The sequence below is a fragment of the Vulpes vulpes genome, chromosome 7 (genome assembly GCF_048418805.1).
Source record: "Vulpes vulpes isolate BD-2025 chromosome 7, VulVul3, whole genome shotgun sequence".
Lineage (NCBI taxonomy): Eukaryota > Metazoa > Chordata > Mammalia > Carnivora > Canidae > Vulpes > Vulpes vulpes.
Window position 1 is genome coordinate 10,278,187 of NC_132786.1, and position 21,669 is coordinate 10,299,855.

At 40.3% G+C, this 21,669-nt stretch overlaps 1 protein-coding gene across 34 annotated transcripts in view; it reads left to right on the forward strand.

The window, feature by feature from the left end:
• ATP6V0A4 (ATPase H+ transporting V0 subunit a4) overlaps nucleotides 1–21,669 on the forward strand; it is an 83,388-nt gene that overhangs the window by 53,384 nt on the left and 8,335 nt on the right. For all 34 annotated transcript variants that reach the window (XM_072762941.1, XM_025982187.2, XM_025982189.2 and 31 more), the window contains 3 exons: nucleotides 744–960; nucleotides 3,868–3,969; nucleotides 21,044–21,169. In XM_072762941.1, the coding sequence (XP_072619042.1) occupies nucleotides 744–960; nucleotides 3,868–3,969; nucleotides 21,044–21,169 (445 nt within the window). The remainder of the gene's footprint in view (nucleotides 1–743; nucleotides 961–3,867; nucleotides 3,970–21,043; nucleotides 21,170–21,669) is intronic.

Here is a 21,669-nt window from a genome sequence, read left to right on the forward strand (position 1 = left end):
AGAGAGCGGGTACCCTTTCTGACATTTGAACTTGGGAGCCCCCATCTTACCCTTGTAGGACTCTGTGTCTTAGAGCAGGAGTTGGCAAACTTTTTCTGTAAAGGGCTAGAGAGTAAATATTTTAGGCTTTGGAGGCTAGATGGTCTCTGTCACAGCTACTCAGTCCTGGTGTTGTAGTAGGAAAGTTGTCACGGACCATCTGTAAATGGATGAGTTGGGTCTATGTTCTAATAAAACTTTATTAATGAACACTGAAATCTGAATCCTATATAATTTTCACATATCACAAACTCTTATTCTTATTTTGATTTTTTTGTCAATCATTTAAAAATATAAAACTATTTTCAACTTGTGTGCTGTTTAAAAACAGGTAATCGCTCAATTTGGCCTGTAAGCCTTAGCTTGCCAACCCCTGTCTCAGGAGAAAAGCTTCCTAGTCCTGCTTCTATATCTTCGTGCCTTTGAATTTGTTGATATGAGCTAGATGTGCGGGTGAAGCTGTAGCCAAACCGCCAGCTCACCTGCAGACATGCCCTTTGCTTCAGACACTACACTCCAGACCCTGGCTCTCTTGAATCCTTCCTTTCTCTTCTTTCCATCCACGCATAATTGCTGCTTGCTAGGGGAGTGGATGTGGTGTGCAAAAAAAGAAAAAAAAAGAACATTTTGTGCTTTGGGGGAATAATTAGTTCCTGATATTCACTCAGTGTTCTGTCTTTCATGTGTGTGTTTCCCACCCCCAGATACTTCAGAAGAACTCTCAACATTGTTCTGCAGTTTATTCCTGAGATGATTTTTATTCTGTGTCTGTTTGGATACTTGGTGTTCATGATCATTTTCAAATGGTGCCACTTTGATGTCCATGTGTCCCGGCATGCCCCAAGCATCCTCATCCACTTCATCAACATGTTTCTATTTAACTATGATGACCCTTCCAATGCACCCCTGTACAAACATCAGGTATTTATGTTTTTTTTTTCTTATTTTGTGCACTTGATACTGTCCCATCTCTCTCATACTCTTGAGTATTGCATAGTTATTGGCAAGACTGAGCCATCTTAACACCCAGCCAAGGTTGTTAGGCTCTTTACATTTCAGAGGTGTTTATTAGATGGGTGGGGGGTACTCAGTGGTTGAGCATCTGCCTTCAGCTCAGGTTGTGATCCAGAGGTCCTGAGATCAAGTCCCGCATTGGGCGGGAGCCTGCTCTTCCTTCTGCCTCTGTCTCTGTGTCTCTCATGAATAAATAAATAAAATCTAAAAAAAAAAAAAAAGATTAGATGAGTGGACAGATGCTTAGGACAGTATGAGTTGCTTAGCAACTCCAGCCGCTCCCATTTGGGAGAAATGGGTTATTTCTGTGCCGTTGAAAATTGACTTGTACATCATCTGTGGAGAAATTTTAAAAAACCAGTCATTCAAACCGATAGGCCTGAAACTGCAAACGGTCTAAATAGCACCTTAATATTTAATAATCTTTTATTCTAAACATAAGCTCTAAGGGTGCAAGAAAGAAAATGGAATGAGTCAAGGTGAGAAGTCCCTCTGTTCACAAGGGCGGTGGGCTCCTGGGAAACTGAGATCTGAACGCATGCTCTCCTGTGAGCTTCCATGGCTGGCCAGAGATGCCCTTTCTTTTCTTTCTTTTGGTTCTTCTTCCATGAACAGTCCCTCCCAACCATTGGGTTTTATTGCCATTCTCTTTTCTTCTACTTGAACCAATTCATCATCAACTTAGCAATTCAGCCTCATTATCAACTTAATATTTGATTTTTAAAAAGCATTAATGCTCAATGGGAGCTGGATATAAAAACAACTCAGTAAATTTGGTAACACAAATAGTTTTCCTCTAGCATCTCCCAGTACTAACTTGATAATTCTATGTGAAAGTAGATTTTCACTAAGGGAGGGCACATTCATGTGTTCTGATTCCTTTGTAGCTTTTTTCCCCAATGCCAGGTGAGCCTCTGCAGCTCATGTTACTTGCCAGAGGTTGCTCACCATGGATGTCCTCATTAAAGACCTGTTCTGCTCCTCCTGTGGCCATGCTTGCAGGGCCTCATGCGTCTGATTTCTAGTTGTTCTCCTCCTTTTTAGGAGCAGCAACAATAAGAAGAGAACATGCCTTATGGCAGTGCACTTTTTTTTAAATGAAAGATAAGGAATGATCTTAGATAATAATCAGAGAAGACCTATACCTCCGAAAGTTCTTTGGAGGTAGCCCACTTCACTGTTGTAGCACCTTTTTGTTATACATCAGTGAATGGTATATGAACCATTCCTAGACCGTGAACACTACACGAACATATTTGGAAGGTTCATTTACTCAGTTCCAGAGTTTGAATGAAAGTTGACTTGGATTTCCCAAACAAGTCTTCTCTTTTAGGCAAAGGACTCAGACTCATGAAATATTTCACGCACAAACTACATTCATAGAGACTGAAGTCCTCACCTGGTCTGGAATACTCACTGAACATTGCACAGTGAATGGCTTTTCCAGCTTTCTGCCCCCTTCAAAACCCTTATTAGGAGTTGGCTGGTTTCCCCATGCCCTAGTATGGAGATGAATTATCCTGACATGGTTTGAAATTTCCATAACCTCATTTCGGGGTCATGCAGCTGGAAGAGATGATGTAAGTTGATAACACAGCCCCTTCCAACACTGCCCTGGCCATCTTTGAATATCAAAGAAGAAGAGCAACAGATCAATATAAATCTCTGGTTGCTGTGTACATTGTGAGCTGGAAAAGCCTTATATAAAGATGGACACAGGGTGATGAGGGGGCTTCATGCAGAGGGAGCTAGAACTGGCAAGTGTAGTGTGTGTTTCTGCGGCTCCCCTACCTCTTTTGAGCATTTCAGAGGGGAGGAGGGTAGAAGACTGAACAGATTGGATGTCCCCACTGCTAGCAGGGTGAATCTTGTTACAACTGGCATAAAAATTGTCCCCTGGCATTCACTGAGAACTTGGCCAGAACAGTTGAAGAAAAATGAGAGTTTAAGAAACATCCACCCCCCCCCCCCCCCCCCCCCCGCCCAAGCACCCAGTGTCCATGCCTTGTAGCTCCAACTAAGCCTCACCGGGCTTCCTGGTTCTTTGACAACAGCAGCTCTGGGTCACTCCTCAAAGTTGGTGACTCGGGGGTATATAATAAGAGGTGAGGATGTGAAAGGGAATGTGTAGCAGGATGATAAGGTGGGATGAATTCTGGGTTTCAGGAGAGGCATAAAGCATACCAGAGGGGAGATATGAGAGAGACAGCCAGGGAGCGTTCATCATGGCTACCCCAGAGCCCGGTGGGTGACTCACCCACAGCCAGAGTGTGAGGAAGCTTTTTTTTTTTTTTTTTTTTTTTAAATTTCTGAAAGACTGAGAGCAAGAGATCTCAGATAATTATCTAGTACTGGAAATATAAAATTTCTAATTGAGATCATCTTTATGACTTAAAGTGACCCAAGGGCTTTTGGCTACTACAGAATGACCAGTGAAGTCATGGGGCCTGCCACACTTTTCTTGCAGGGCCAGGGGTTAACTACTCTCATGAGACAAGGGATAAATAAAGTTGCCCTTATTATGTGCCTCATGAGTACTTCTTATTCACATATGGTGTGTGGGGATAGCAAGGGAGTACTCAAAGAATAAGGAATAAGCTATTTTTCAGTGCCCATCCTGGATTGACATTGGGTACCACTGGACTACAGTGGGAATACTCCCAAGATGTAGAGGTGAATGGATACATTGAAATGCTTTAGGTCTCTCAAAATAAAGTACAATAAAAATGATCCATATTTATCATTTTTTAAATCCTATAAGTTATGTTGTGTGATCACCTTGAAATGTTGGAATCTTACCATTTGATTTTACAGCAAGAAGTCCAAAGTTTCTTTGTTGTTATGGCTTTGATTTCTGTCCCATGGATGCTTCTGATTAAGCCATTTATTCTTAGAGCCAATCACCGAAAATCCCTGGTAAGTGCCATTCATTTCAGTTCACTTACTGTGGTGGGTAGGAATGTGGGCTCCTTGAAAATAGAATTCTGTGCTTTAGACAGAATCCTGGGCTTTGGGGGCCTTCTTATTTCCAGAATAATGCTCTATGAAGGACAAGTACATTTAAATCTTACATTTTCTGTTGTGTGTGTGCATGTATATGCGTGGGTGTGTGTGCCACGTCTACTGGTAGTTAATGATTTATAAGAGTCTGAACATGGTTATTAGGTGAAAATAAAAGTATTCTATAGTTTGTTAATAAATATTGCAAGCTGTTTTTATCAGATATTAAAGTTGTGAGCCTTCCCTTTATTATGTTACAGAGTGTGCGAGTGAAGTACAGGAGTAAACAAATACAAATAGGCCAGCTTCTGTTTATTTGTGTTGTTTGCCAATTGCCAAACACCAATTGCAGCCCGTTTCCTCCTTTTGTCTGAACTGCTCCTGAGCCTCACATTTACTCAGGGAATGAAGAAGAGTTCATTATCAGTTTAAATCAAATAGGATTTGGAAAGATTGACCTCCCAGGGCACGTCAGAGTCTAGAAATCCACATGTGCACTGTTTGAGATTATTTTTCTGCTCTATCTACATCAGTGCAAAAGAGTAAGTGGAATGTGCTGAGATTACATATGTTTTAAGTGGTTGTAGATATTTCCAGATGAATTCTTTCTTTTCTAAAATCTGTGGGATATTGACCTGGTGGAGGTGGGGACTTGGAGGTGAGACTGGAGTTTCAGAAGTTTGTCCCGTGGTGGCGCCCTCTTTCTACATCACCTGCTTCTCTTGCAGTTGTGTCCTGCTAGCGTGGACTAGTTAGGAAGTCTGTCTGATAAATACAATTCATAGGGGAGATGAATAAATAAAACAAAGGCAAAGCAAAGAATACTTGTTTATTGTTGGTTAATTTGTGAGAGACCCAGATGATAAAGGGTGGCTGAGGTGGAAAGTTGTTTAGAGGTGACCAAGTGTTTCAAAGGAAGGTGACAAATAACTATTTGCAAATATAGATGCAGCTCTCTTTTCTAGAAACAGCCTGTCTGTAAGTCAAGTGAGCTAAAGTCCATGAGTCCATACATGAGCTGCTGGCCCACCTGAGTCCACAGACTCTAAAATGATAGCTTGCCTTGCTCTTTGCTCCACAAAAAGTGTAAATAGTTGCTGATCTCAACGTGGTTGATTTCTCTCTCTTCTCCACGATGACTTATACAATAAGGAAGGAAGGAAGAGAAGGTTTTCTTAGTCTGCCATCTTGGATGATATTCCAAACCAACTCTGGGTAGCAGAAGCTCCCCAAGACTGGGGACGGGGGCGCTGATTGTCTCTTTGGGATCTTCTTGGAATGCATAGCTGTTGGTTAGTTTTTTAGGCTGCTGATTAGGATCCTGGTGGTCCTTTTCCATGTTAGGAACATTTCTCCCACCTCTATCCAAGAGATTTTCATAATTTATCTGGCTACCCTTCTCAGTTCCCTTTATGGAAACTTAAGGGAGGCCCAATAGAGAAAGATTATAAACATATTGTTCTAATGGGCCTCAGGGGTATGAGCAGAGGTCCCATGTATTCAGGCTCCCCAATAACCCTGTAACCCAGGGCCCCTGTATTTGGAAACTCCTGCCCTAGAGGGTCACCTGTGCTATGGCCCTCGTGGCACATGCCCCATTAGCAGCCAGTGAGTGCACATCTCCTTCCCTGGACAGCTGGACCTTCCACATTCTGCTTCCTCTTCTGACTTGCTGCTCCAGACCCTCTCTCACCCATATCTCAGGTCACAGTGAAGTAACTTTGCATTTCTACTTAAAGTCTTTACGTTTACATGTGCATTTTATGCTAAACTTTATTGAAAAAGTTTAAAAAAGAAAAAGATCACAAATGATCAGTGAAGTATCACAGTGTGAATGAACACAGCAACGTGACCTGCAGTCAGATCAAGACAACACCGTCAGACCCCAAAATTCCCTTTGTGCCTCCTTATCGTTCTCACCCCAGGATAATCACTATCCTGACTCTGAATACCATTGGTTAGTTTCATTTGTTCTTAAATTCTGTGTAAGTGGGGTCATACAGTACGCCCTCCTTTGGATCTGGCTTCCTTCGCCAGTGGTGTGTGCGAACGTGCACACATATGTGTGATAGCTATATAGTATTACTGTATATGAATATACCACAATTTATTTATCTTTTGGCATACTAATAGTTATTTGGCTTGTTTCTAGTTTTATTGTGTATTTATTGATTTAGGTTTTAAATTAAAATTTTTTTCTTTTGTATTATGTTTAAAATTCCAGTATGGTGGGGATCCCTGGGTGGCGCAGCGGTTTGGCGCCTGCCTTTGGCCCAGGGCGCGATCCGGGAGACCCTGGATCGAATCCCACGTCGGGCTCCCGGTGCATGGAGCCTGCTTCTTCCTCTGCCTGTGTCTCTGCCTCTCTCTCTCTCTCTCTCTCTCTCTGTGACTATCATAAATAAAAATTAAAAAAAAAAAAAAAGTTAAAAAAAAAAATTCCAGTATGGTTAACACAGTGTTATATTAGTTTCAGATATGCAATATACACAATAATTCATCACAATAAGAATACTCTTAATCCCTTTTATCTATCCTACCCATCCCCCCACTCACCTTTCCTCTGGTAACCACCAGTTTGTTTTTTGTAGTTGAGTCTGTTTTTTTTCTCTCTCTCTTTTTTTCATTTGTTTTGTTTCTTGAATTCCACATGAATTAAATCATATAGTATTTGTCTTTCTCTGATGGACCTATTTCACTTAGCATTATATCCCCTGGATCATCCATGTCCTATGTCCTTGCAAATGGCAAGATGTCATTCTTTTTTATGGCTGAGTAATTATCTATCTATCTATCTATCTATCCATCCATCCATCCATCCATCCATCCACACCACACACCAGCTCTTCTTTTTTTCATTCATCTGTGGTTGAATAAACTTAAGGGTACATATGTTTTTTCAAATTAGTGTTTTCATATTCTTTGGGTAAATATCCAGTAGTGGAATTACTGGGTCATATGGTAATTCTATTTCTTATTTTTTTGAGGGGCCTCCACAGTTTTCCACAGTGGCTGCACCAGCGTGCAGTCCCATCAATAGAACACAAGGTTTCTTTTCTCTCTACATCCTCTCAAACACGTGTTGTTTCTTGTGTTTTTTATTTTAGCCATTCTGACAGGTGTGAAGTGTGGTTTTGATTTGTATTTCTCTGATGATGTGTGATGTTGAGCATCTTTTCATGTGTCTGTTGGCCAACTGTGTGTTTGCAGAAATATCTATTCATGTTGTCTGCGCATATTTTGGTTGGATTATTTATTTTTTTGGTGTTGAGTTGTAGAAGTTCATTATATATTTCGTTTACTAATCCCTTACTGGATTTATCATTTGCAAATGTCTTCTCCCACTCAGTAAATTGTCTTTTAGTTTTGTTGATGGTTTTCTTTGCTTTGCAAAAGCTTTTTATTTTGATGTAGTCCCGTTTTTTCTTCTTCTTCTTCTTCTTCTTCTTTTTTTTTTTTTTTTTTTGCTTTTGTTTTCCTTGCCTTGGAAGACATACCTAGACAAATGTTGCTATGGCTAATGCCAGAGACCTTACTGCCTGTATTCTCTTCTAGGATTTTTGTGGTTTGAGTTCCACCATTAATTCTTTAATCCATTCTGAGTTTATTTTTGTGTCTGGTGTGAGAAAGTGGTCTAGTTTCACTCTTTTGCATGTAGTTGTTCATTTTTCCCAGCACCATTTGTTGAAGAGGCTTTATCCCCCATTGCATATTCTTGTTTCCTTTGTCAAAGATTAACTGACCATATAATCATGGGCTTATTTCTATACTCTTTATCTGTTCCATGGATCTGTGTGTTTATTTTTGTGCGAGTACCATACTATTTTAATTACCACAGGTTTGCAATATAACTTGAAATCTGGAATTGGGATACTTCCACTTTTGTTCTTCTTTTACAAGATTGCTATGGATATTTGGGGTCTTTCATGGTTCCATACAAATATTTGGATTGCTTGTCCTAGCTCTGTGAAAAATGCTGTTGGTATTTTGATAGGGATTGCATTAAATCTGCATATTGCTTTTGGTAGTATGGACATCTTAGCAAAAGTGTTTTCCCAGTCCATGAGTATGGAATATCTCCATTTTTTGTGTGTTATCTTCAATTTCTTTCATCAATGTTTTTTAACTTTCGAAATACAGGTCTTTAGCCTCCAGGTTAAGTTTTTTTATTTTTATTTTTTTATTAAATATTTTATTTATCCATTAGAGACAGAAACAGCGAGAGAGACAGGCAGAGAGAAGCAGACTCCACGCAGGGAGCCTGACATGGGACTTGATCCCGGGTCCCCAGGATCACTCCCCGGGCTGAAGGCGGTGCTAAACCACTAAGCTACCGGGGCTGCCCTCCTTGATTAAGTTTATTACTAGGTATTTAATTCTTTTTGGTGCAATAGTAAATGGGATTGTTTTCTTAATTTCTCTTTCTGCTACTTAATTTTTAGTGTATAGAAATGCAACAGATTTCTGCATATTGATTTTCGTATCCTGCAACTTTACTGAATTTGTCAATCAGTTCTACTAGTGTTTTGGTGAAAAACTGGTTTTTTCTACATATAGTATTGTGTCATCTGCAAATAGTAAAAGTTTTACTTCTTCCTTACTACTTTTTTTTTTTTTTGATACTACTTTGGATGTCTTTTATTTCTTTGTTGTCTGATTACTGTGGCTAAGACTTGGCAATACTATGTTGAATAAATGTGGTGAGAGTGGACATCTTTATCTTGTTCCTGATCTTGGGGAAAAACCCTTTTTTTTTCCCACCATAGAGGAATGATAGTAACTGTGGGTTTTTCATATATGGCCTTTATTACGTTGAGGTATGTTCTCTCTAAACCTTTTTTTTTTAAATAATGAATGTATATTATACTTTGTGAAAGGGTTTTTTTTTTCTGCATCTGTTGAAATGATCATATGGTTTTTATCCTTTCTTTTGTTGATATGATATATCATGCTGATTGACTTGTGAACATGGAACCATCCTTGCATCCCAGGGTAAATCCCACTTGATTGTGGTGAATGATTTTTTTAAAAAGTGTTGGATTCAGTTTGCTAGTGTTTTGTTGAGGATTTTTGCATCTATGTTCATCAGACTTATTGACCTATAGTCTTCTCTTTTTTATGGTATCTTTGTCAGGGTGGTGCTGGCCTCACAGAGTGAATTTGAAAGTTTTCATTGCTCTTCTGTTTTTTGGAACAGTTTGAGAAGAATAGGTATTAAGTCTCTAAATATTTGGTAGAGTTCATCTGCGAAGCCATCTGGCTCTGGACTTCTATTTATTGGGGTTTGTTTGTTTTGATGATTCAGTTTCATCAGTTGTTGGTAATTGGTCTGTTCAAATTTTCTATTTATTCCTGCTTCAGTTTTGGGAAGTTATATGTTTCTAGGAATTTATCTACTTCTTCTGGGTTGTCCAATTTATTGTGATATTTTCTTATAATCCTTCGTATTTCAGTGGTGTTAGTTGTTATTTCTCCTCTCATTTCTGACTGTGAGTCCTCTTTCTCTCTCTCTTTCTTTTTTTGATGAGTCTAGCTAATGACTTATTAATGTTGTTGATCTTTTCAAAGAACCAGCTCCTGGTTTCATCTGTCCTGTTGTTTTTTTAGTTTGTTTTGTTTATTTCTGCTCTACACTTTATTATTTCCTTCCTTGTACTAGTTTTGGGTTTTATTTGTTCTTTTTCTAGCTCCTTAAAGTGCAAGGTTAGGTTGAGATTTTTCTTGCTTCTTGAGATAGGCCTGTATTGCTATAAACTTCCCATTCAGAACAACTTTTGCTGCATCCCAAAGATTTTGGACCATCGTGTTTTCATTTTCATTTGTCTCCATGTGTTTTAAAATTTCCTCTTTGATTTCTTTGTTGACCCAGTCACTCTTGAATAGCCTGTTAATTAACCTCCATGTATTTTCTGTCCAGATTTTTTCTTGTGGTCAACTTCTAGATTTAAACATTGTGATTGGAAAAGATGCATGCTAGGACTTCAGTGTTTTTTAATTTGTTGAGGCCTTTGTTGAGGCCTTATTTAGTTTCAGAACTGAATATATCTTGCCTCTCTCTTCTGGCCTGTAAAGTTTCTGCTGAAAAATCCACTGATAGCCTTATGGGATTTCCCTTGTATGTAATTTTTTTCTCTGGCTGCTTTTAAAATTCTCTCTTTATTACTACCTTTTGCCATTTTAATTACTATGTATTTTGGTATGGACCTTCTTAGATTGAATATGTTGGAGGAATCTCTGTGCCTTTTGTATCTGGATTTCTGTTTCTTTCTCCACATTCAGGAGGTTTTCAGCTATTATTTCCTCAAGTAAAATACCTGCCTCCTTTTCTTTTTTCTTCTTTTTTTGGAACACTTGCAATGTGAATATTATTACACTCCATAGCATTGCTGAGTTCCCTTAATCTGTTCTCATTTTTATTATTCTTTTTATTTTGTTCAGCTTGATTGCTTTCCATTACTCTGTCCTCCAGGTCACTGATCCGTTTTTCCACATCCTCTAATCTAGTCTTTATTCCCTCTAGTGTATTTTTAATTTCAGTGATTGATTTAATCTCTGACTGGTTCTTTTTAATGTTTTCTATCTCTACTGAGGGCCTCACTGAGGTCTTCTACTCATTTCTCAAGTCCAGAGAGTATCTTTATGACCATTTCTTTAAATTCACTATCAAGCATATTACTCATCTCTGTTTCACTTAGCTCTCTTGCTGGGATTTTGTCCTATTTCATTTGGGACACATTCCTCTGTCTCCTCATTTTCTCTAATTCTCTGTGTCTGTTTCTCTGTGTTAGGAAAGTCAGCTACATCTTGTGCTCTTGAAAGTAGTGGCCTTATGAAGAGGAGGTCCTGGAGTGCCTGCAGTACAATGTCCTCTGTTCACCACAATCTCAGTCTTCAGAGGTGTCTCCTGTATGTGTTGTGTGTGTCCTACTGTTGTGGCTGAGCTGTTTGCTTTTAGTCTGGTCATCTCTGATGACTCTCTTTGCCTGTTGTGGGCCGAGTTTGGTCCCTTTGTTGTTAATGAGCCAGTTTGGGCTCGAATTGGGTCAAACCTGGCATTTACCAGAGCTGCAGTAGCACTGAACTACAGGGCATTTTCCTCTGTTGTCCCTAAGAAGGTTTTGTTCATGGGCACAGCTTACAGTCAGTCTCGATGTCTGCTGCCAGCCTATTGCTGGTGCCACTCTTGAACAGGTTTGTGTGGTTATCTTCCCTTCTCCCCAGGGCAAGAGTCACTTTGGAATGGTGCTGAACACTGTGGAGGCTGCTTGAACAATGCCATGCTTGTGCTGCTTTCAATGGACTCCTGCCAAGAGTGGGTTGGAGGGGGTGCTTGGCAGAAAAGCATGTGGGGCAGTAGGAGGCGGCACTGTTAGCAGGGTGGGTGGAGAATGTTTGTTGGTTGCACTGATTCCTGCAGGTGACTGTGTATCTAGGCTAGGGGTTGGAGGAAGGAAATGCCTGGGCCAGATCATTTGTTGGAGAATTCTCTTAAAGATCCTTGCCTCTCCAACACAAGTTCTAAGATTAGTAAGTAAATCTCCTTCCCTTATATACCCCCCACCCCTTTTCCCCCCCAAACTGCTGCTCTATGCTGTATCTCAGCAGGGATGTTTGTTATGTTCTTTCTTTAGAGGTGGGGCTTTAATTTCCTATCACCCTTCAACTTTCCCAGGGTGGAGCCTGCTGATTTTTATAGTTCCAGGTGTTAAACACCATTGATGGTAAGAACTTGCAAAGTTAAGCCCTTCTGGTTTTCAGAGCCAAATGATATGGGGCTTTGTCCTCTGAGTGTGGGTCCCCTGTGCCTGGAGGGTCTGGTTGGGATCTGCTTCTCTCTTTTCCAGGCCTCTGTGTCCCTCCCTCCTATGGACAGTGTTATGCGTTAGTCTGTTTCCCAACTGCATCTCTGCCCTTCCTACTATTTTTTTGGTGTGGCTTCTTCTCTACCTTTAGCTGTGGAGAGTCTGTTCTGCCAGTCTTTGGTTCATTTTCTGGGTTCTTTACACTGATGTGGGTGTTATCTAGGAGTGTCCAAGGGACAAGAGGAGCTTAGGATCCTCCTATCCTACCATCTTCCCTGGAAGTCCTCAGCCTGTTTCTAGTTTTAGTGATTACAGATAATACTGCTCTGAATATCCTTGTTCATGTCTTTGGGTACATGTGTTTTTAGAAAGTTGTCAGTAACTAATTGAAAAGTTGAGTTGTTGTACATTTTATTTTACTGGGCACCCTGCTCACACATTGTGAGATGTTTAGTAAGTAAGTGGAGAAGATAAGCTCTAGGATTCACAGTATCTTGCTTCTGCAACATTATTCATGTTCATTTTAACCAACTTCAGAATAATGACCAGAAAAGGCTGGAGTGTAGAGACGCAAATGGAGAAACTATCTCCTGAGTCTCATTTGGTATTTTCTTCTTTAAGGGAGAGAGAAAGTAGGATTTCAGGAGACAAAGTCATGATCCATGTTAACATGAGCCATGTCCTTCACCATGGGACAAGGAACTATGAGGCCAATGGGAAAGGCTTACTCAGAGCTGCCTCTTGGGAACTGGCACCCTGGAATTCTTGTCCAAATGGATTCAAGTCCTATTCTAGGCCCTACAAAGGGCCAACCACATAGCGGCATGGCTACCATTAGACCCTGACATGCCAGGGGGGCAGCTTTTTTGGGGGAGCATGGGTGGAACATGGACAGTGTGGTGGGAGTATCCACCTGTATGCACACATGGCCCCTGTGCTATGGGATGAGAGCAGAGGGAGAAGAAGAGGGTGGCATGCCATGGTGCAAGGCCAGCTCACCTGTGCTACCATATCCTGGTGTAGGACCCTAAATTTGAACCTGGCCTTTCTAGTTCATATGAGGATTGATTTGATCAAGATAGGAGGCTAGAACATATCTTATTTAGGGGTCTGATGGCTTGACTTATAACTTAAATAGTTACATATATGGCATGTGGACATCCATTTTTACCTTTGCCCAAGGCTCTGCAAATAGGAGATGTAGACCCACTAAAGAAAAGGTAAGGAGAGGGAGACAAGACGATAGAAGAGCAGGGGACCTCATTTCCTCTGGTCCCTTGAATTTAGCTAGATAATTATCAAACCATCCTGAACACCTATGAATTCAACCTGAGAAGTAGGAAAAGAATTGCTGAGAGTCTACAAATAGAAAAGCAACCACGTTTTGCAAGGTAGAAGGTACAGAGAAGTGAATCTGAAGGGATATATTGGAAGATAAACAGCGAGGAAGGGAGCTTCCAGAAGCTGGCTACCAGAAAGTGGTAGAGTTGGCGAGTGCAAAGTGGAATTTTTAGGGGTCTGCTCCAGTGAGAGAGGTCCCTGCCTGAAAGGTGCTCAGGGACCTCTCTAAAGCAGAGCAGAATCTGAGGTGGGACAAGTGTGGTGTCAGGATCCCCGGGGTCACAGAAAGAACGGGGTCCCTGACCCCACAGAGTTCCCAAGCACTGGAGTGGGGGAACCGGGTACAGTCAGTGAGCCGGGGAGGGGACTCTCAGCTCGGTTTTCCATAAACTGTGAAGCAAGGCCCGTTCAGGCAGCCAGTCTGTGTGGGGGCTCAGCAAAGGGAAAAAACGCTGTGACCCTCTGCCTTCCCCTGGGAGAGGTGGCAATGGTGCACACAGGATCTGGTGACCACTCTCCATGAGGGGGACTTGCAAGTGGCAGGCCCACAGAAAGCCTCCTTCCTCCTCTGGGAGGATCCGCAGGACAGGCCCCATGGGAGGCTGAGGGTTTGGCACACACTACAGTGAAGACTCTTCCCTGAAGGTTTGCTGAAGAGAGGGGGCTCCAGGGCTGGAGAGAGGGCATGGCCCTTTTTATTTTCATCTTCTAAAGCAGCACAGAAAGTCTTAGAGAACAAAAGCCACTTAGAGCAACCCAAGGAAGCTTACACTGGCCCCCTGGCAAGGAGTGGCGCATCTCTGCCCAGGCAAAGGCACCTGAGCATCAGCCCAGCAGGCCCCTGCCCCAGAAGAGCAGCTGAAACATCAGGTGAACATCAGCTTTACAGAGTACACAGGACTGCAAAACTCCAGTGCAGGGAAAAATAATGTATAGAATTCAAGTTTTTTTTTTCTCTTGATTCTTTTATCTTTAGTTTAAAATTTCTCTTTAGTTTTTTCTTTTTCAACTAGTTTCTTATTTTATCAACTTTTTAAAAAAATCTTTTTTTAACTTTCATTTTTACATCTACATTTTATAGGTATATTCTTCATTTTTGGCTTCCTTTCACTGTGTTCAATTTTATTTTTGTATATATATATATATATATATATATATTTTTTTTTTTTTTTTTTTTTTTTTTTTTGCTTTCTTTACAATTTTGGGGTATAGTATCTTTTAACAGACCAGAATATACCCAGGACCAAATGGATCACTGTTTTGTTCACTTGGGAGATTATATTCTCTACCCCTCAGCCCCCACCTTTTTTTTTCTTTTCCTCTTCTTTTTTGGCTTCTGACCTCTTTGGATTCCTCTTGTGTGTATTTTGCTTGGGTTGTGGTTGATATTTTTAAATTTGTTCTCTTGTTCATCCATTCTTCTCTGGGCAAAATGATTAGAAGAAGGAATTCACTACAGAGGAAAGAACCACAGATCTAATTGGTATGGATGTAAGTAAAATGTCAGAGCTAGACTTGAGGATAATGATTATAAAAGTTACTAGTGGGGCTTGAAAAAAGCATAAAAGGCACTAGAAAATCCTTTAGTGCAGAAGTAAAATCTAATCAGGATGAAATTAAAAATGTTCTGAGATGCTGTGTAAAATGGATGCTCTAACAGCTAGGGTAAATGAGGCAGAGGAGAGAGTGACAGAAGGCAAGATGATGGGAAGGAGGGAAGCTGAGGAAAAGAGAGAAAAACAACTAATGGATCATGAGGGGAGGCTTGGAGAAATATCATAAAGTAAAACAATATTATAATTTTTGGGGTCCCAGAAGAAGAAGAGAGAGAGAGGGACAGGAGGTGTATTTGAGCAATCATAGCTGAGAATTTCCCTAGTCTGGGGAAGGAAACAGGCATTTAAATCCAAGAGGTTAAAAAAACAAACAAACAAAACCCTCAAAATCAATAAAAGTATATCAACATCCCAACATATAATAGTGAAGCTTGCAAATTTCAGAGATAGAAAATCCTGAAAGTAACTTGAGACAAGAGGTTCTTAACCTACAGGGTTAGGAATATTAGACTGGCAGCAGATCTATCCATAGAGACCTGTCAGGCCAGAAAGGGCTGGCATGACATATTCAGGGCCCTAAATGAGAAAAACACGTAGCCAAAAATACTTTATCCAGCAAGGCTGTCATGCAGAATGGAAGGAGAGATGAAGAGCTTCCAGGACAAACAGAAACTCAAAGAATTTGTGACCACTAAACCAGCCATGCAAGAAATATTAAAGGGGATCCTGTATGTGAAGAGAGAGCCCGAAGTGACATGGACCAGAAGGAAACTGAGACAATCTACAGAAAAAGATACTTTACAGGTAATACAATGGCATTAAGCTCATACCTTTTAACAGTTACTCCGAATGTAAATAGGCTAAATGCTCCAGTCAAATGACACAGAGTATCAGATTGGATAAAAAGCAAGACCCATCCATATGCTGTCTACAAGAGACTCATTTTAAACCTAAAGACACCTCCAGATTGAAAGAAAAGGGGTGAAGAACCATTTATGATGCTAATGGACATCAAAAGAAAGCTAGGGTAGCAATCCTTATATCAGATAAATTAGATTTTAAACTAAAGACTGCCCTAAGGGGTGAAGAGGGACACTATAACATATGTAAAGGGTCTATTCAACAAGATGATCTAACAATTAGAAATATTTATGCTCCTAACTTGGAAGCACCCAAATATATAAAGCAATTAATAACTAAATTAAACACATTGATAATAATACAATAATAGTAGGGGACATCAACACCTTACCCACAGCAATGAACAGATGATCTAAACAGAAGATCAATAAAGAAACAAGGGCTTTGAATGACACACTGGAACAAATGGACACCACTGATATACACAGAGGATTCCATCTTAAAGCATCAGAATGCACATTCTTCTCGAGTGTACATGGAACATTCTCCAGATAAGATCATATACTGGATCACAAATCAGGTCTCAACAGGTACCAAAAGATTGGGATTATTCCCTGAATATTTTCAGACCACAATGCTTTGAAACTTGAACTCAGTCACAAGAGGAAATTTGGAAGGAACTCAAACACTTGGAGATTAAAGAGCATCTTACTAAAAAAATGAATGGGTCAACCTGGAAATTAAAGAAGAATCTTAAAAAATCATGGAAAAAATGAAAAAGCAACTGTTCAAAACCTTTGGGATACAGCAAAGGTGGTCCTAAGAGGGAAGAACACAACAATACAAGCCTTTCTAAAAAAAATTAGAAGTCTCAAATACACAAACTAAACTTACACCTAAAGGAGCGGAGAAAGAACAGCAAATAAAGTCTAAACCAAGCAGGATAAGAGAAATAATAAAGATTAAAGCGGAAATCATTGAAATAGAAACCAAAAGAACAGTAGAACAGATTGATGAAACTAGAAGCTGGTTCTTTGAAAGAATGAAGTCTGGCTAGGGGTTTACTGATATCACTATCAAAAAAGAAAAAAGACCCAATTTAATAAAATCTTGAATGAAAGAGGAGAGATCATGACCAACATCAAAGAAAGACAAATAATTTTAAGAACATATTATGAACAACCATATGCCAACAAATTAGGCAATCTGGAAGAAATGGATGCATGCCTGGAAACTTATAAACTACCAATACTGAAACAGGAAGAAATAGAAAACCTGAACAGACCTATTATCAGCAAGGAAATTGAATCAGTCCTTAAAAATCTTCCAACAAACCAGAGTCCAGGGCCAGATGGCTTCCCTGGGGAATTCTACCTAACATTTAAAAAAAAAACACTAATACCTATTCTTCTAAAGCTGTTTCAAAAAATAGAAAGGGAAGGAAAACTTCCAAACTCATTCTTTGAGGCCAGCATTACCTTGATCCCAAAACCAGACAAAGACCCAACCAAAAAAGGAGAATTACTGACCTATATCCCTGATGAACATGGATGCCAAAATTCTCACTGAGATACTAGCCAATAGGATCCAACATTAAAGGAATTATTCACTAAGATCAAGTGAGATTTATTCCTGGGATGCAGGGGTGGTTCAACATTCACAAACCAATCAACATGATACATCATATTAATAAAAGACAAGACAAGAACCTTATGATCCTCTCAATTGAGGCAGAAATAGCCTTTGATGAAATACTGCATTCTTTCTTGATTAAAATTCCCCAGTGTAGGGATAGAGGGAACATACCTCAATATCATAGAAGCCATATACCAAAAGCCCATGGCAAATGTCATTCTCAATGATAAAAAACCGAGAGCTTTTCCCCTAAGGTCAGGAATACAACAGGGATGCCCACTCTCACCACTATTGTTCAACATAGTACTGGAATTCCTAACCTCAGCAATCAGACAACAAAAAGAGGGATGCCTGGGTGGCTTAGTGGTTGGGCATCTGCCTTCAGTTCAGGTCATGATCCTGGAGTCCTGGGATTGAGTCCCACATCGGGCTTCTTGTGGGGAGCCTGCTTCTCCCTCTGCCTATGTCTCTGCCTCTCTCTCTCTCTCTCTCTTTCTCATGAATAAATAAAATCTTTAAAAAAATAAATAAAAGGCATTCAAACTGGCAAAGAAGAAGTCAGACTCTCACTCTTTGCAGATGACATGATACTTTATCCTTTGGATAGTCCTTTGTGTTTTTCTTTTAGTTTTGCTGACTGTTTCCTTTGCTGTGCAGAAGCTTTTTATCTTGATGAAGTCTCAATAGTTCACTTTGGCTTTTGTTTCCCTTGCTTTTGGAGATGTGTCTAGCATGTGGAAAACACAAAGGGCTCCACCCCCAAATTGCTAGAACTCATACAGGAATTCAGCAACATGGCAGGATATAAAAATCAGTGCACAGAAATCAGTTTAATTTCTATACACTAACAGTGAGACAGAAGAAAGAGAAATTAAGGAACCTATACCATTAACAATTGCACCAAAAACCATAAGATACCTAGGAACAAACCTAACCAAAGAAGTAAAGGATCTGTACTCTAAAACCTAAAGACCACTTACGAAATTGTGGAAAACACAGAGAAATGGAAAAACATTCCGTACTCATGGATTGGAAGAATAAATATTGTGGAAATGTCTATGCTATCCAAAGCAATCTATGCATTCATTGCGATCCTTATCAAAATATCATCAACATTTTTCACAAAGCTGGAACAAATAATAACTTGTATGGAATGAGAAAAGACTCTGAATAGCTAAAGAAATGTTAAAAGAAAACCAAAGCTGGTGGCATCACAATGCAGACTTCAAGCTATATTACAAAGCTCTAATCATAAAGACAGTGTGGTGTTGGCACAAAAACAGACACATAGATCAATGCACAGAATAGAGAACCCAGAAATGGACCCTCAGCTCTATGGTCAACTTATCTTCAAAAAAGCAGGAAAGAATATCTAATGTAAAAAGGACAGTCTCTTTAATAAATGGTGCTGGGAAAATTGGACAGCCACGTGCAGAAGAATGAAACTGGACCATTCTCTTATACCAGACACAAAGATAAACTCAAAATGCATGAAAGATCTAAATGTGAGACAAGAATCCATCAAAATACTAGAGGAGAACACAGGCAACAACCTCTGAGGCCACAGTAACTTCTTGCTAGACACATCTCTAAAAGCAAGGGAAACAAAAGCCAAAATGAACTATTGGGACTTCATCAAGATAAAAAGCTGGGCACAGCAAAGGAAACAGTCAACAAAACTAAAAGACAACTACGGAATGGAAGAAGAAGTCTCAAATGACATATCAGATAAAGGGCTAGTATCCAAAATCTGTAAAGAACTTATCAAACTCAACACCCCCAAAACAAATAATCCAGTCAAGAAATGGGCAGAGAACACAAACATTTCTCCAAAGAAGATAGACGAATGACCAACATACACACACTGAAAAAATTCTCCACATAACTGGGCATCAGAGAAATACAAATCAAAACCACAACAATACCACCTCATACCAGGGAGAATGGCTAAAGTTAACAAGAGGAAACAACAAATGTTGGGTGGGAATGCAAGGTAGTACAGGCATTCTGGAAAACAGCATGGTGGCTCCTCAAGAAGTTAAAAATAGAGCTACCCTACCACCCAGCAATTGCACTACTAGGTATTTACTCCAAAGATACAAATGAAGTGATCCAGAGGGGCACCTGCACCCCAATGTTCATAGCAGCAATGTCCACAATAGCCAAACTATAGAAAGAGCTGAGATATCTATTGACAGATGAATGAATACACACACACACACACACACACACACACACACAGGATCATAGGGGAAGGGAGGGAAAACTGAATGGGAATTCATCAGAGAGGGAGAAAAACCATAAGAGACTCTTGACTATAGGAAACAGAGTTACTGGAGGGAAAGTGGGTGGGGGGATGGGGTAACTGGGTAATGGGCATTAAGGAGGGCATGTGATGTGATGAGCACTGGGTGTTATGTGCAACTGATGAATTATTGAACACTACATCTGAAACTAATCATGTATTATATATGTTGGCTAATTGAATTTAAATTAAAAGAAAGAAAGGTAAAAATACCTTAATGCCTAGTTTGTAATACTCCACCCATAAAATCATTCTAGGAAGCTCTTTGGACATGGGACATTAAGTTTCACAGTGACTTGAAAGAACTATTCTATTCAAATTCAGGGTAAGGAGCCTAGGTTGCTCAATGTGTTAAATGTCCGACTCTGGCTGAGGTCAGGATCTCAGGATCATGAGATCAAGGCCCTCTTTGGGCTCCATCCTGGGAGTGGAGCCTGCTTAGAATTTACTCTCTCTCCCTCTCCCCCTCTCCCTTTGCACCACCATCTTCCCTTACTCTAAGAAACAAATTCATGAATAAAACCAAGCCAGATTATATGCTGACTATACCTAGATTTTTTGTCCTTGAATTTTTTTCCTTGGCTGTTTTTGTAAAATGATGTTTTTATTTTAAGAAAGTGTATTTGTGTTGAAAAAGTCATTGTGTCAGTCCGTTTGGACTGCTATAACAAAATACCACAGACGGGGTGGCTTATAGAGAACAAATTTGTTGTTCATTTCTGGAGGCTGCAAAGTCCAAGATCAAAGGCTCCATAGTATGTTCAGTGTTGTGAGCACCCCCCCACCCCCGGTTCTAAGCCAGCATCTTCTCACTGTGTCCTCACCTGGTGGAGGGGGCAAGGGAGTTGTGTGCGGAATTCTTTATAAGGTCACTAACCCATTCATGAGGGCCCCACCTTCATGACCTAAGTACCTCCCAAAGGTCCCACCTTCGATTATCATCTTTGGGGGTTAGGATTTCAACGTATGAATTAGGGGGGATATAAACATTCAGATTGTAGCAGTCATTCATCTCTCCTGGTTTATTTGTCTAGAGAAATCTAGCTGTTCGGGTCATAAGGCTGTGTCGAAGGTACAACGGACTATTTTATCATACACACACACACACACTCTTGTACGTGCACTGATTTACTATAAAGGCAGATTAATTTGACACATTCTAGAGCACCACAGAGAAAAGCACATGCTCTGGAATCAGATTGCCTGGATTTGAATCCTGGCTCTGCCACTAACTAGCCTTACGAGCTGTGTGATCTTGGGTACATTTCTTAACCTTCCTGTGCTGTAGTTTACTTCTCTGTAGAATGAGGTGATAACAGTGCTTAAATGAAAAGATTATTATGAAGGCTAAATGGGGTGATATAGAGAGCGTTTAGAGCAGTACTTGGTACATAGTTAATATTTAATGATGACCTTAATTTTATGTAGAATAAATTGTAGTTCTAATTCTAAGGATGGATTTAGTTCTTCGCTTCCTTGCTTGCTGACAGCTACAGGCCTCCGTGATGCAAAATGCCACAGAGGACGTCGAAGGTGACAACTCCAGCCCTTCTGGGAGCACTGGCCAGAGGGCTTCTGCAGGTGCCCACGGGGCTGAGGATGACCATGAAGAAGAGGTATGTGGGACTCAGTAGTTGACAAAGATGCCCCAGTGTGTACAGATTCTAGATGTGGGATCTCATCAAGGGGTGATTGTCAAATATTTAACGGCCAGTAGGGTGTGGCCACCAGCCCATCAGAAAGGATTTAGGCAGTGGAGCTGGGTGGGTCAGGAGGACCTGATTCTGTAGTTGCTGAGTCCAGGGAAGTTGGGAAGGTTGCAAGGGAGAGGGGAAAGCCTATAGGATCAACGGCTACTCGGGACACCTGAGGGGCTCAGTCAGTCAGGTGTCCCAACTCTTGATTTCAGCTCAGGTCATGATATCTTCTCTCCTTCTCCCTCTGCCTCTCCTTCACCCTAAAATAAATAAATCTTTGGGGAAAAAAGAAAAAAAAACAGCTATTCACCAACCAATCTAGGGGTGTTTTAACATTTTAATCCAGGTGCTGGTGTATCGTGTGGGGTGAGTACCAGCCTTCAGATCAATTGGCATAGAAGCTCCTCGATGTTAGTGAG